This window comes from Raphanus sativus, chromosome 6 (genome assembly GCF_000801105.2).
Source record: "Raphanus sativus cultivar WK10039 chromosome 6, ASM80110v3, whole genome shotgun sequence".
NCBI lineage: Eukaryota > Viridiplantae > Streptophyta > Magnoliopsida > Brassicales > Brassicaceae > Raphanus > Raphanus sativus.
The window spans coordinates 41,048,093-41,062,192 of NC_079516.1; the positions used below are offsets into that span (position 1 = coordinate 41,048,093).

The window sequence follows — 14,100 nt, forward strand, 5'->3', positions numbered from 1 at the left end:
CGGTCATACGGAGAAAGTGCTTTATAGAAAAGTAACAATTGAGGAGATGGATGATTTTGAGTAAGGCGTAGTGGAATGAATGGTGTAAAGTATGGTTATGGCAATCTTAAATACTTGGATTCAGTGTTGACGGGAAGCGTTACACAGGGGCGGTGGCGAAGGTGTAAGGTCAAGATAGCCTACCGGCTATGTCTGGTAAGAAAAAAGAGTTAGGTCTGGGTTTTGTCAGCAATGGGCCAATTTAAAAGTAAGGCCCAGATAACAGAAATATAAAACACGACAATTTAAGATACGATTTTAGGTGCTGACGTGGCGCAAAACTCCCTATCCTTCTTGATGACGTGGATGGCTTGAGATGCCAGAATTGTCAACTATATATATATAGATATATGTGAGACTAATCCATTCATTGGTCATTGGCTTTGAGATGGAAATCAATCTAAGTTTCTAACTTAGCAAACCAAACAAATCAATCGTGTCATGTGTAATACCTTAAACTCTAGCTAGAAGAAAACTGGAACAAATACAAAAGAGTAATAGACTTGGTTGCAATAATTAGCTAATGAAAAACAAAGTACCGTTCAGTTTCACTTCCCGTTGAAATACAACCATTTTCAAGAGTATTATAGCAATGGGCTGATACGAATACGATCAATCACGCTTGAAATAAGGTTTGAGATAACGAAAAAATAAATAGTTGACTAAGTAGTCAAACATTTCAGGAGTCACACTGTTTATCAAAAACATCCATTTTAACCAAGATGGCTCTTCTATGTATGTCTCTCCTCTAGCGATTCCTCTGAAGATTGCTTTTGCACATTTAGTCACTGATTCCGAGAGGAAAAAATCTGAACCATACTATATTGTACAATAAACCACAAAAAAAGTAAAAAAAAGGGTTAGATTTATATGAATACAAGTCTAAAATTGTTTGCAAGTGTTATTATTTACCTTTTCTACAAAGTGAGGAGTGGTCATATCTGTAGATATAACTCCGGGGAAAACGATTGTTATTTTGATATCCGGACTGAGCTCAACTCTTAGTGTCTCAAAGAATCTCACCAAAGCTGCTTTGCTTGCCTACAACGGTAACCAAGTGAAATCAATAGTCATTGCTCATAGTAGTTTCTTCTTTTTTGTTTTTGCGAAATAGTTAAAATATTTGTGTGTTGTCATTTCGTAAGAAAAACTTACTGAATAGACGCTCGCCAATGACAAGGGTATACTAGCTGCACCAGAAGTAATCACAATGATCTTTCCTTTGCTCTTTCGAAGATGAGGAATGGCAAAATAAGTGATGTATGTTGAACCCCAAAAGTTAATATCCTTAATGCACAAAGAAAAAGATTAGGTAGCCAATATAAAGCTTGGTTATTGATATTTGACTGTTTTACTCTTTGCATTATAAAATATTACTAGGAGTTTTCATTCACCATGTTCACAGATAATTTTTTAAAAAATATTATTATTTATTATAAATAAATTTTTCATTGTTTATATTTTAATTTTATTAGTTAAGAAAATCATAATGTAATTATTTTTAGTTTTGTTTATTCAAGTTTACTTTTAATTTTAATTTTATTTGTTTAAATTTTAATAGAAGTAATTTACATTTTATAAATATTTTATTCTTATTATAATTTATTTAGTTACTTTTATTTTAAATATGTGTCTTTTTAAATATATAAATTAGTTATAATAAATATATACATTAAATATAAATAACATATGTAAATTGCAAAATATATAATTATAACTACACTTATTTCGACAATATGAAAAAAAGAAACACCTTTGACAATTCACTACCGAAGGAACTCAAAAATATGAAGCTTGTATTTATGAAAATAAAATTTATGAAAGTTTTTAAGATAAAAATGGAGAAGAAACGAGAACAAATGTAATTTTTTGTTTTATAATGGAGAAAAATGGATATAATTTGAATTCTTGAATTTTAGAGTTCAAAATAGTATTACATGATGGTTGGAAAAATTAACGAGAAATTTGACGATAATGGCATTGTTTTAGTAAGGAAAAATTGATGATAACAACATATTCAAAAAGAAATCGCACTTTAGAGAATCTCAAAGTTGGTTATGATGGCAGCCTAATTAATCAAAAATAGTTATTAAAAATATATATTTAAACTTCTTTCATTAGAATCTGTTTTCTTTTTTTTTTTTTTTTTTTTTTTAAACTCTCTCTCTAGAAAAGGCTCTAACCTCTCTCTAGAAACCAACCACCGCGATTATCGATTCCGGCCGACGGCGTGGGCCTCCACGGCCACCGTCGGTCCGGCTCTGTTTTTCTGTTTTCTTTTCGTGTTGTTTTGCTTTTCTTCTTTTATCCCGGCATGGTTGGTTCCGTTGAGCCGTTTTGTCCGGTCTTTAGCCTCCAGTATCGCATCTTTCGTATGATGGATATCTGGCGTTTAGACTCTGGGGCCGCGCCGGTTCCTATTTGGTGGTGGTCGCCGGCTTTCGTTACCATGGAAGTGCTCAAGCTGAGGTGGAGTGGTCGCGTTGTGTTTGGTGGCCGAGTTCGGGTGAGCTTTCGATTCCTTCGACGGATGCTCAACGAAGCTGCGGCGGATTTGTATTGATCCTGAATCCCGAGATTTCCAATACAGTCGTTGGGAATGGCTTTCGGTGGTCCTGGTGGTGTCCCGGTTGAATCCGGAGTTTACTTGTCTTGATTTTCAGCGACGAGCTTCAATTGGAAATGAAATCGGTGGCTCGTGTTTCCGGCGGAGTTTTGGGCAGCGGTCTCGGCGGCGTTTTCCAGTCGGTGGAGATGGTGGATCTGCATGTTCAAACACGCGTCTCTTTGGTGGTCGGTTTCGACACGTGGAGGCGGTGTCGCTAATGTGTGGATCACGTTTTTCCACTTGGGCTTGGATTTTCGTTTGGTCTGTGGGCCTGTTTGTTTGGTCTTTTGGTTTTGGGCTTTGTTCTTTCGGGCCCTAGTTGTAAATTTTACTTTTCTGGCCTTTGGGCTTTTATAATATGATGGCAAAAAAAAAAAAAAATCTGTTTTCTTTTATCAAGTAATACCTACACAATACACAAGTAATAACTCATACCATTATAAAAATACGATCTGGCCAAGGAACATGAAAAAATAAGAATCTTTTAATAATACACAGCACAATCAAAATATTAATATTTATCTTAGCCACATGAAAATAAATATTTAAAACATGAAAATCTATAACACTAAATCATGATCTAGTATAACTTGAAAATGGATCTTAAAAACTTACCATAATAGGATTAGCGTCTTGAATTTGAGTGAAATCTTCGAAAAGAATAGTTTGAAATACACCAGCATTGTTGATCAAGTGGTCTACTATCTAAATATAATAACTTGATCAGCGTAATTATCAAATAAATAAACTGGACAACAATTTAATATTATTTATCGCAGATACATAGCTAAATGATGTCTATTTCGTATATAACAGAAATATGTACACATGATATTACGAGTTTACCTTAGGTATCCATAAATCTCAAACTAAGACTAAGATATAGAAAATATATTACTTTTTTTTTTGTAAAAAGAAAATATATTACTTACGTTTACCAAAATGATGAATCGTATCATCGATTAACTTCTTGCAGTCATTAATATTAGCAACATCACCAGGTATGACGAGGACATCACCAGATCCTAATTGATGTGATTTTTGGGCTACTATCTCTAGACGATCCCTTCTTCGAGCAACGAGAACCAAACACGCTCCTTTCTTTGCATACTCGTAGGCTACATGCTTTTTTCAAACCCGACAAGACAACAACATAACCAATCATATGCCAATTCATGTGGTTTATATCATTAGTCATTTTACGTCGTAGTTAGATCAATATATGATACATAATAAATTATTATAACTAACAGTGTACAGTCATTTTTCTTCAAAAAACAGTGTACAGTCACTGCTGATTTATCAGCACAATATAATTGCAAGAGATGACCTATACCAATTCACGTGGGACCAATATACTATATTATCTCCTGGTTGTATTTAAATCAATAATAATATATAATGACTAAAGATGACAAATGTTCAATCAAATATCGCTAGGGAAAACGAATTTAATTGTCAACATTCAAATTTGGTAATAAAATATCAATTTTTCGGTAAACAAAAAAATATTTATTTTTATTGAAAAACAATTTTAATCATAAATTTTTATTGATCATATTATTTTAATCCTAACGTTAGTCAACAGTTATACTTAATTAACATCAAGCATAAAATGGTTTTTAAAGTTAATTTCTTTTTTGGCAAAAATATATATAAACATTTTCCTAAAATATTAAATTTAATGTATTGAAAATATATTTTAATAACTATAGCACCAATGATAAAATTATAAATAATAAATAATTCAAACCAAAATATTAATTCATTTTATCCAAGTAAACTTTTTATAATTTTCATTTATATTCTTAAATAATTAGATAACATATCACTAATTGAGTACTTAGTTATAAAAAGATTATGAAAAACTTTTATAATATTACTGTCAAAAAATTTGTTAGTGAAATATTAATTCAAAATTTTTATTCTCAAACGAAAAGAGTTATCTGAAATAAAATTTATCTAATTTCTATAATTGTGTTATAAGATTCCTTCTGCATTTTATTTAACGAACAATAATTTTAACTAAAAAACTGTTAAGATCCAAAATGTTGCTATATACCATTAATTTATTCTTGTAAGAACTAAAAATGTATTAATATTTTACAAAACAAAAGTTTTTAAAAATTTGATAATAAAATTATGAAACATAATCCAAATAGGACTATGTGAATAATTACAAAAAGTGACATAATTATCGTAAATAATTATAAAAGTTCTTTACAATTATTTAATAAATAATTATTAGACTAATGATATGTTAACTAAATATTTGAATATTAATAAAAATTATTTAAATTTTATTTTGAATAAAATAATGTATTATATATATTTTTTATTAAAATTTATAGTTACTAAATAATTTATTCTAAAATTTAACTTCCAATTTTTTTTAAAAAAAACTATTGATTTTATTTTTTCCAAAAAAATAATCAACTTTAAAATCATTTTAGGCATACTTTTAGTCAACTATAAGTCTATAACTATTGACTAACGACAGTACTAAAATGATATGGTCAACGAAAGTTTATGATTAAAATGGTTTTTCAAAAAAAAATTGAGTACTTTTTTGGTTTAACGAAAAATAATACTTTATTTCAACAACATTTGAAAGTTGATGATTTTAATAAAATAGATTGGCTGAATGATCTTTACTACGGTTTATGAATATTTGAAACTTAAAATTTAATAGGAACATACAAGCTAGCATGTTGTGCTAGCATTTGTGTCCAAGTTAATCTACTACAAACTTTGCTTCTGAATAATATAAAGCTTAACTTGTACGTTTATATAATATTAAATAAAATATGATTTAGTTTTATGATGGTTTACTTGAAATTTAGCTCAAAAATAATATTCGGAGGACACAAATGCTAGCACAAAATCAGCAGAAAAATATTATTTTGAGTCAAACCAACAAGTTACAAGACATTACAAATCTACTTATCTGGTTCTTATTTTATGTTCATTACAGATAAAATTATGATCTTATATGCCGTAGATTTGTTTCATTTTGTGGGAGTGTAAATTATAAAGTTCAAAGATTTTAATGTTAGTTTATAGAATATTTAAGCATCAATACATTCTCAAAAGTAACATAAATTTATTAATGATATGAAAGTTGAATTTCTAAATTTTAATTAATATGTATATGGTAAAATAAACTATTTTCTTATTTTATACAAATATATATTCTTAAATAAAAATATACAAAAGAAACTTTTGTAAATTAATAAAATACCATAGTCTTAATATTATTAATTTATAGTTTTACTGTAACTGCAAAAGATGATTTAATCTGTTGACGTTTTGAGAAATTCTAGTTTAATTATCTAACACCACAACTTGCAATCATTACCAAATTCTAATGACTAGATTTACTAGTCGTTAGTTAATTGGTGGTGGCCAATACAATTTTTTACTTAAGAGACGAATAATAAAACATGGTAGAAAAGGAAGCATGGCATACCAAGCTAACTAACCTCTCCAATGCCGGAGGAAGCTCCAGTGATTAGAACTACTTTTCTGGCCACATTTTCAAAGCTCAGGTGCTTATAGAGACGAATCACAAGTTTGCCCAAAAGGTACGATGGGTACAAGAGGAAGAGAAAGATGATGGTAAGAGGAGGAAGAAAAATATTGAGAATGGTGTTAATCATTTTTTGTATGTTGAACTTTAGTACTGACAGAAGACTAATATTAATAAAGCTAGAAGGTGAGGTAAAATGTAAATGCAGAGGGTTCGTTGGCCCTCATAAAGTTAGGTACTGGATAAAGCAAACATGGTCAAATTAACTAAAATATCTGCTAAACTAGATCCGGTGCCCTCTGAACGGAAATGGGGAAACTTGTGTTTCCGGCCGCCAATAATCAAATTATGTAAGCAGTAATGGTAGTGATGCTGTTATGTTGACAAGAAGGAGCGAGTTTAATCTCCTGTGAAGACGTAAAAAATGTTAAAATATATTATTTTTTGGCCATTTCTTAATATTTGCTTCTACTCTTATAACTACAAGGACCTGCTTTGATTATGACTATACCTACGTCGAAAGATAAGCAGTTGGGCAACCATTTTTTATATATCATATTTCCTACTTTTTTCTTTGATAATCCAGGAGCATCCAATAGGTCTAAATCCAATACAAGTAATTTAGGCAATGGTTACATTGCCTTTCCTACTTTCGGCAATGGTTAATTGATTATATCGTAAGGGCATAAAATTTTGTTATTTACTAAACAATTGTTATTTATATTTAACATCAACTCGTACAGATGCAGTAGCAGTGTGGTGTTACAGAAGTTGTATGTTTTCATAATTTTTTTAATAAAAGTGATTCGTAGAATAGAAGTAGTGTACATTATTAAAATTAACATAAAATTTAACACTATAATATATTTATTAAAATAATATATATTAAATTATAAGATATATTAATAATATATTTGTTATTGAATTAATGAATCTTATTTACTTACGTAAATTAAATTAAATTAAATTTTAAATGTGGAATATTATTATTTTTAAAAACATCAATGTAAAATTATTTAAAATAATAAAATTTATTTTAAATATAAAATTAAATTTTGATATTATTAAATAAAATAAATTAGTTATTTATAATTTATATATAAATTATCATTATTTATTTATTGTAGAGCAGTAAATGATTCATATATAATATTATCATAAAATTAATATATAATATATAATTTTTTTTTCTAAATAATATAGATATGATTATTTTCTAATATATAATATATAAATATATAATATATTATATTTTATTCTATTTTTATTAAAAATACTGAATGATATGTATAATTATATATATTATATTATATTTTGAATCTAAACTATTTTATTTTAGAAAAAGTTAAAATATTAAATTTCAAATATTATTTTTAAAAATATAAATTTATTTTTGGATATAAACATAATTTTTTATACTATTAAATAAAAATTAATTAATTATAGGTAATTACTTTTAAAATTTTATATTCTTACTGTAAATCATCTACAAGAATTCTATATTAGAGTATTGAGCAAAGAACATTTTGTAAATGTTTTTCTAAATATTTATGCCATAAATGTTGATTAGAGAACATATTAGAATATAATGAGTATACCGATGTTTTTTTTTTTTTTGCTAAAAGATTTTCAAAATAGAAGATGACGGCGATGTATACCGATGTATACCGATGTTCTGCCAATCAATCATTTAATAGAGCTTAACACATTGTACAACTTGAAGAAGACGTTTTTTTTCTTGGACAACCATATTATTATTTGACCCGCCATGTGGTGTTAATACAGTATAAAAATATCTACAAAATGTTAATAAAGAAAAACTAATACTTTAAAGTTATGAAAAGTATGCATGATAGGAGTTTTCGCCTTAGAAGAATCTATTTAAAAGAAAATCTAGATTAATGAATATGAAATCTCTGAAAACCGTTTTGTTTGGTTTGGTAAAATGTAAAAAGAAGAGCAACCTTATTGGTTGACCCTTGATTTTGGATATCCCTGACCAAAAATAATATTAGTTTAATATGTTTTTATTTGAAAGTTCATATTTTTTTTTGTTTTTATCTAAAATAAATCCTTTTTTTTGTCGACCCAATTTTCTAAAATAAATCCAATGGAAGAAAGACATAGCTCTAATGTGTCCACATACAAATTTGGAACTATGCATTAATTTCACGTGTAAAACTCCCCCCCCCCCCCCCAATTACAAAAAAGTTCAAAAAAAAATCAAAGAAATAGTACCTTTCATTTTTCAAGGTTACTAATTGTTTTTCTGCATCATATGCAATAATAAAAGTTTTATCTGCAAAATAAAGCTTTTTAAATTTATATTATTTTTTAAAAATTAAATTTATTAATTATAAGTTTTTATTATTTACTTACAAAAATGAATTTAAAATTTTAATTTAATTATATAAAATAAAATAAAATAAATAATTTTTGTTTCAATTTATATTTAATAATATATATGTATATTTCCAAAACTTTCTATTTATTTTGGTTAAAATATATAAAATCAAATTTTATAAAACTAAGAGAAAATTTTGTTAGATATATAGTTATCAAAACGTAAATCTAAATGATATTTCTAAAATTTTCAGATATTAAAGATAACCTAATGGTATTGAAATTAGAAATTAAATTTGTTTTAAAAATGCATAATTTTTTTTAAGTATTGTTCTAGTGATATATATAACTATAAAAAAGGAAAGACATAATATTTTGTAAATTGTAAAATATTATTATTTTACTACTATTATATTATTTATTTTATATTAATAATGATTTATGAGTTATTACCATATTTAAAAAAAGGTTTACCAAAAATATAAATCAATATGAAAGATAAATTTCCTTGTCATAATTAGTTTCAATATAAATGTTCATGTCATTATTTTTCTTTTAAAACAAATGTGGTTATAACACATTGCAAATCATTTCTCAAGTAATGTATAGAGAATTTCGCCAATGTAAGACTTTCTTCTCAAATTTCACAATCCGACATATTCCAAGGGCGCAGAACACTATGGCGGACAAGCTTGCACATGGTGCAAGGAGTTCACTTTCAGCTATGTTATATGTCGACTCGATACCTCCGGTTTGACTTTCTGGACCGGTGGAATCACGTTAGAGTAGTATATTGTTGTCAAAAAAAAAAAAAAGTAATGTATATAGAATAGCAATGCATTTAAATTTCACATTTAATTCTTTTTTTTTCTTTTTTCTTAAACGGCAATTAAATCAAAAATCTAAAATACAAATTAACGCATGTATTAGGCTACCAAAAACAGGGATGAAAAATTGAAAACTAACAAGTGCGATAACAGCTTTTCAGCAAATTAATAGTGAGAACAATAAATGAATTCATTAGTTATTATGGAATAAAATGTTAAATATAGAAAAATATGGGTGAACAAGTTTTCATGATTTACAAGATTTTAATACAGTTTTATTAGCTAAATAATTGTGAAGATTAGTAGATAAACCAAAGTTGTGGCAAAGTCTCTTCTTTGGTAAGGGGTCACTTGTCCCAAATGAATTTTTTAAAATTAGATCTGAGTATTCGGATCTTCAGATGGGGTTTGGATCAGATTTTATCAGATCCAAGGTTTTTCAGGTCCTAGTCTTAGATTTAATAAGGTCTATTAGAATTTATCGGTTGGGGTTCAATTCGGCTATACCTGAACTTCAACAAAACTTTGAGTTTTGTTGATTGTAAGAGAATGGTCGAAAGTAAAAAAGAAAGATGAATTTGCAAGTTCTTTAGATTAATATTAAAAGTATGATTTTTCCTCACGCTACAAGCTTGTATATATACAAGAACCAAATTCCAGATCATACTAAGATATTGACAACTATAATAAAGATAAATATGATATTCTGAAGATAATGGCGAAAACCAACTAACTAAGAAAACCCAATTTAAACATAAAGTGTTGGTTCCCTCCACATAGGACTGGATAAAATCTGATCTAAAAATAGTACTGAGTCATATTCAAAACTTGTTAAATATTTAAACGGATTCAAAACTTTTGTAGCTAAAGAGTCGAAACCAAATCCAATCTGAACTAAAATATTTCAGGTATTCGAATCATATTTATACTTGAATATATTAGTTATTTTTATATTAGATATCCAAAAATCCAAGGTGTATAAGACACTTTGAATTTTTCCAAAATATTTAAAAATGTATATAGAAATAATCAAAAGTAAATATCTAAATTAGTTGAAAATACTTAAAACACCAAAAATACTTAAAATATATATTGTTTTTCATATAAATATTCAATCTAAACCAATTTTTATGTTAAATTTAGGTATTTTGGCATTTCATTACTCAAATTTATATGTTATATATTATTTTAGTTTTATATTTGAGAAATGTAAAGTATACATAAATTTCAAATTTTTAAAAATAATTTAAATGAGTTTTCCGAACCCGAACCGAACCCGTAAAAATCAAAACCAAACCGAATAAAATTTTATAAATACCTGAATGAGACTGGAATCTTTTATCCCGAAAACCCAAAACCCAAATAGAACCTAATCGAACCTGATTGGGTAGTTGAACTCCAACCCTTATCTCCATGTACGAAGAGTAGTGGCGTGAACAGTTGTGGAGATAACGATGTGTTGCATCAGGCCTCTCCAAGTAGAAAAAGATTCGGCTCTGAATCTTGATCCTCATTATCACCCACAAACTTAAGAGGTACTTAACGTTGAAAACATTTGCATTCTTGATGTGATCAAGTATCTCAACTCTATAGGTATTTGCATTGATGCACTCCAAGATGCTAACTAGACCAATCTTTCTTGAACGCAACTTGTTGAATTCAACACAACCCACACCAAATCTATGGGTGTAAGAATCAACTCCTTGCGGCTTGCGGTGCAAATCAGCATGAGCTTTATACTTCTTGGCGGACTCGACAAGGTTATGAGAAACCATCTTGTGAACTTCCTGCAGTGAGGATACAAATTCCGAAGCCTTGTCAAGAAAACGGTTCTTATCTGGTAATGGAACTAAATTTAAAGGACAACGAGGAACCATCCCGTATACAATATCAAGGGGCTAAAACCTGAGATTTTATTGACTGCATGGTTCTAGGCAAATTCAGTCTAGCATAACTGTGATTCCCACTCTCAGATGTTATCACCAACAAGAGCTCGCAGCATGTTACCTAATGATTCACTATCTCTGTTTGGCCGTCAGATTGCAAATGATGTGCTCGTGTCCAAGGTATTGTGCAACATCTTCTACAACGATCGCCAAAATCAATATTTCTTTCTATTTCTTTATTACAAATCTATTTGTTCTTATGAATCCTAATTTTTGTTATGGGGGAATAAGAATCTTATTATAAGATGGAGTAATTGTCTCTATTGCCCTTAGTTCAGAAATTTAAAGCCCATATCTCCCAGATTTTTTCTTTTAATTTTATATGTCAAACGAAAAATCATAAAATTAAATTGGAAACGTCAATATTTTTTATTTGATTTATAGAATTTGATAAAAATATTTCAAAAATCGGAAAACTGTTTTTTGATATTTTCACGAAAATCATCAAAATATGATTAAAAACATTTTTGAAACATTTTTTTCTAAATTTGTAGAGTATAAAAGGTTAAATATTTGCCCATGAATTCACTAATCCATATGGGGGTTAGGGTTTAGTTTTGATGAGAGAGAATGATTTTATTTGGGGTTTTTATATTTTGATTATTTTGGTGAAAGGTGTTAAGATTAGTGAAGGGTATAAGTGATTTAATTTTTTTTGTAGGAGGGCGTTTGAGCCGATGACTCGAATAAGATGTCCAATCAGGTCAAACTTAATTAATCAAAATTAATTTTAATATATAATGTACTAACCCCACAATCTAAGTTTAAAATGAATTAAACTTGAGTATCATGTTGTTCTCATATTAATTGTTATATGGTGTAGTTATTGACATTTTGTACTATAGAAAAAAGTTTCCTTGCAACACAAAGTACAATTTAATACGGCGGAAACCATCCCAAATATTGGAATATGTTAATAACTAAATCATGTTTATGTTAGCATATGCCATATATAGAAAATAAAATTTAATACGGTGGTAACATCATAATCGATTCAACTGTTTTTTAAATTTAGTTAATAGGTCATTCTATAATTTAATAAACTTAAATCCATTAACTGATTTTAAAATCAATTAATCTATCATATTAAATTTATTATAAATTGATTAACATAAACATATCTGGTCTGGTAGTAAGAAACACTAGCTATACAATGTTTATTAATGACTAGCAATTAAATTTTTGTCTCGAGGTTATCTTATCACTACGTATTGACCCATTAATTTGTGTTAAAATCAATTAAACCTTATAGTTCTACAACATACTATATATTACGTATATGAGGCAACCTTAGTGCGTACGTTTTATTTTTTAAAACATTATCAACTTTATATTATGCAATAGATTCACCTTACAAAAGGTTTGTCAACCTCCACAATAGAGTCTAACCAAGTAGGGACTATAGAGGTTTGACATAGAGGTTTATCAGCCTCCACAACCTATGGACATTATTTTCAAAAAAAAAGTCTCCCTAGCTTATCCTATCTGCTGCCATGTCCCACCTCTCTGCTAATACATCACCTCATATCCTGGACACCTACGCCATTGCTGTATATCATGAATGATCGGTTTTTATCTTAGGCCATACATTCTTCTCTTCTTCTCATTCGGACCAGTACCTGCGAATCAGATTCCAAGCACACCAATCTATATTGGAAGGCAGACATTGTTTCGAGAATCAGGTTATTTTACATTTTCTAAATGGTATGTTTTCAACAAAATTACAAATTTAAAGACACAAACTGGTTTTAGGGGCCAAAAATACAATTGCAAAATAGTTATTTGCCAAGGAAAAGGATTTCAACATCGAAGATAAGTATATAGAGAAAAGACCAGTAAGTTTTACATAAAAGAAAAGAATGTTGGTTGTCATGTGTCAGATTACAAAAGACTCAGCAACGGCTTTAAAAGCCTAAGCCAGGGATAACTGTATTTTGATTTTTGTTTCTCATCATCCACATACAGCGACAATTCGTTTCACAAAAAAAAATCTTAAGCAAAAGGATAAAGGTTTCAAAAGAAAACATAGAAAGCCTCAGACCGTCCTAGTCAATTTAGATGCTTTTCAACACTGAAATTTCAGCAACCATTCAATCTAATCATCATCGGCTTCCCATAGTAAACAGACATAAAAGACGAAATAAACACAGATAATATTAGAAAATCATCAGATCTTCCTATACAAGTGAATCATAATACTCAGATAATCTCCTGAGAATTCAACAACTTGGCAAAGTGTTCCTCATTTGATCAAATCATACGAAATTATTAAAAATTCCAACTAATAACATATTGTTCCCCGACGTCCTAAGTAACATCATTGAAATTGACGAACAGGATAGCGAGGGAAACTAGATTCAATGTAGGCTAATACAATCACAACAATGCTTCACATATAAATAATTCAAAGCACGATTCTTTAAAAGAGATGTAAAAGCCACAACTACAAAAATTTAAAGAACTCAGTCCCTTAGATGTTCATAATGAATGCGATCATTACCGCTATCATTACAGGTCTGTAAATTGACTCATCACTGTTCTTTCAGACAAACAACAAACACAAAACAATACAGCAGAAATTAAGACACAACTTAAACAAGATATGTAGTCGCTCAAGTTACGCTCCCGAATCGGCATCAAACTAGAATTAACAGTAAGATGCTGTGAATAATTAGGGATGAATATAAAATAACGAGAGCAACACGATTAATATTGCTTCAAGGGAACGAATCATATGGGAACGGACAAATCCACATCGACTAGATGATGAAGCCAAAAAGTAGGAACCTAAACAAACAAGACGACTAA

The 14,100-nt window shown here is 28.7% G+C and overlaps 1 protein-coding gene and 4 non-coding genes across 5 annotated transcripts; all 5 read right to left on the bottom strand.

Moving 5' to 3' along the window:
* Positions 1 to 560: 560 nt before the first annotated feature.
* On the bottom strand, positions 561 to 6,408 carry LOC108808523 (11-beta-hydroxysteroid dehydrogenase-like 3). Its single transcript, XM_018580653.2, has 6 exons — positions 6,130 to 6,408; positions 3,580 to 3,772; positions 3,263 to 3,348; positions 1,195 to 1,326; positions 952 to 1,080; positions 561 to 858 (listed from the first exon to the last, which is right to left on the bottom strand). The coding sequence occupies exons 1-6, from the start codon at positions 6,304 to 6,306 to the stop codon at positions 652 to 654; spliced, it is 924 nt and encodes a 307-aa protein (XP_018436155.2). The 5' UTR covers positions 6,307 to 6,408; the 3' UTR covers positions 561 to 651.
* A 6,753-nt stretch (positions 6,409 to 13,161) lies between these two features.
* LOC130497273 (small nucleolar RNA R38) lies at positions 13,162 to 13,255 on the bottom strand. Its single transcript, XR_008936276.1, has one exon. It is a non-coding gene; the product is annotated as a small nucleolar RNA R38 (small nucleolar RNA).
* Positions 13,256 to 13,456: 201 nt separating this feature from the next.
* Positions 13,457 to 13,531, bottom strand: LOC130497307 (small nucleolar RNA snoR64a). The gene has a single exon (XR_008936306.1). It is a non-coding gene; the product is annotated as a small nucleolar RNA snoR64a (small nucleolar RNA).
* Positions 13,532 to 13,579: 48 nt separating this feature from the next.
* Positions 13,580 to 13,733, bottom strand: LOC130497345 (small nucleolar RNA snoR136). The gene has a single exon (XR_008936341.1). It is a non-coding gene; the product is annotated as a small nucleolar RNA snoR136 (small nucleolar RNA).
* Positions 13,734 to 13,748: 15 nt separating this feature from the next.
* Positions 13,749 to 13,834, bottom strand: LOC130497154 (small nucleolar RNA SNORD25). Its single transcript, XR_008936165.1, has one exon. It is a non-coding gene; the product is annotated as a small nucleolar RNA SNORD25 (small nucleolar RNA).
* Positions 13,835 to 14,100: the final 266 nt, after the last annotated feature.

Coding starts and splice junctions, on each gene's coding strand:
- LOC108808523 (XM_018580653.2), bottom strand. CDS start 6,306: ATGATTAACACCATTCTCAATATTTTTCTTCCTCCTCTTACCATCATC. Junction 3,773..6,129: donor CTTCCTCCGGCATTGGAGAG/GTTAGTTAGCTT, acceptor GTTTGAAAAAAG/CATGTAGCCTACGAGTATGC. Junction 3,349..3,579: donor GATTCATCATTTTGGTAAAC/GTAAGTAATATA, acceptor ATATTTAGATAG/TAGACCACTTGATCAACAAT.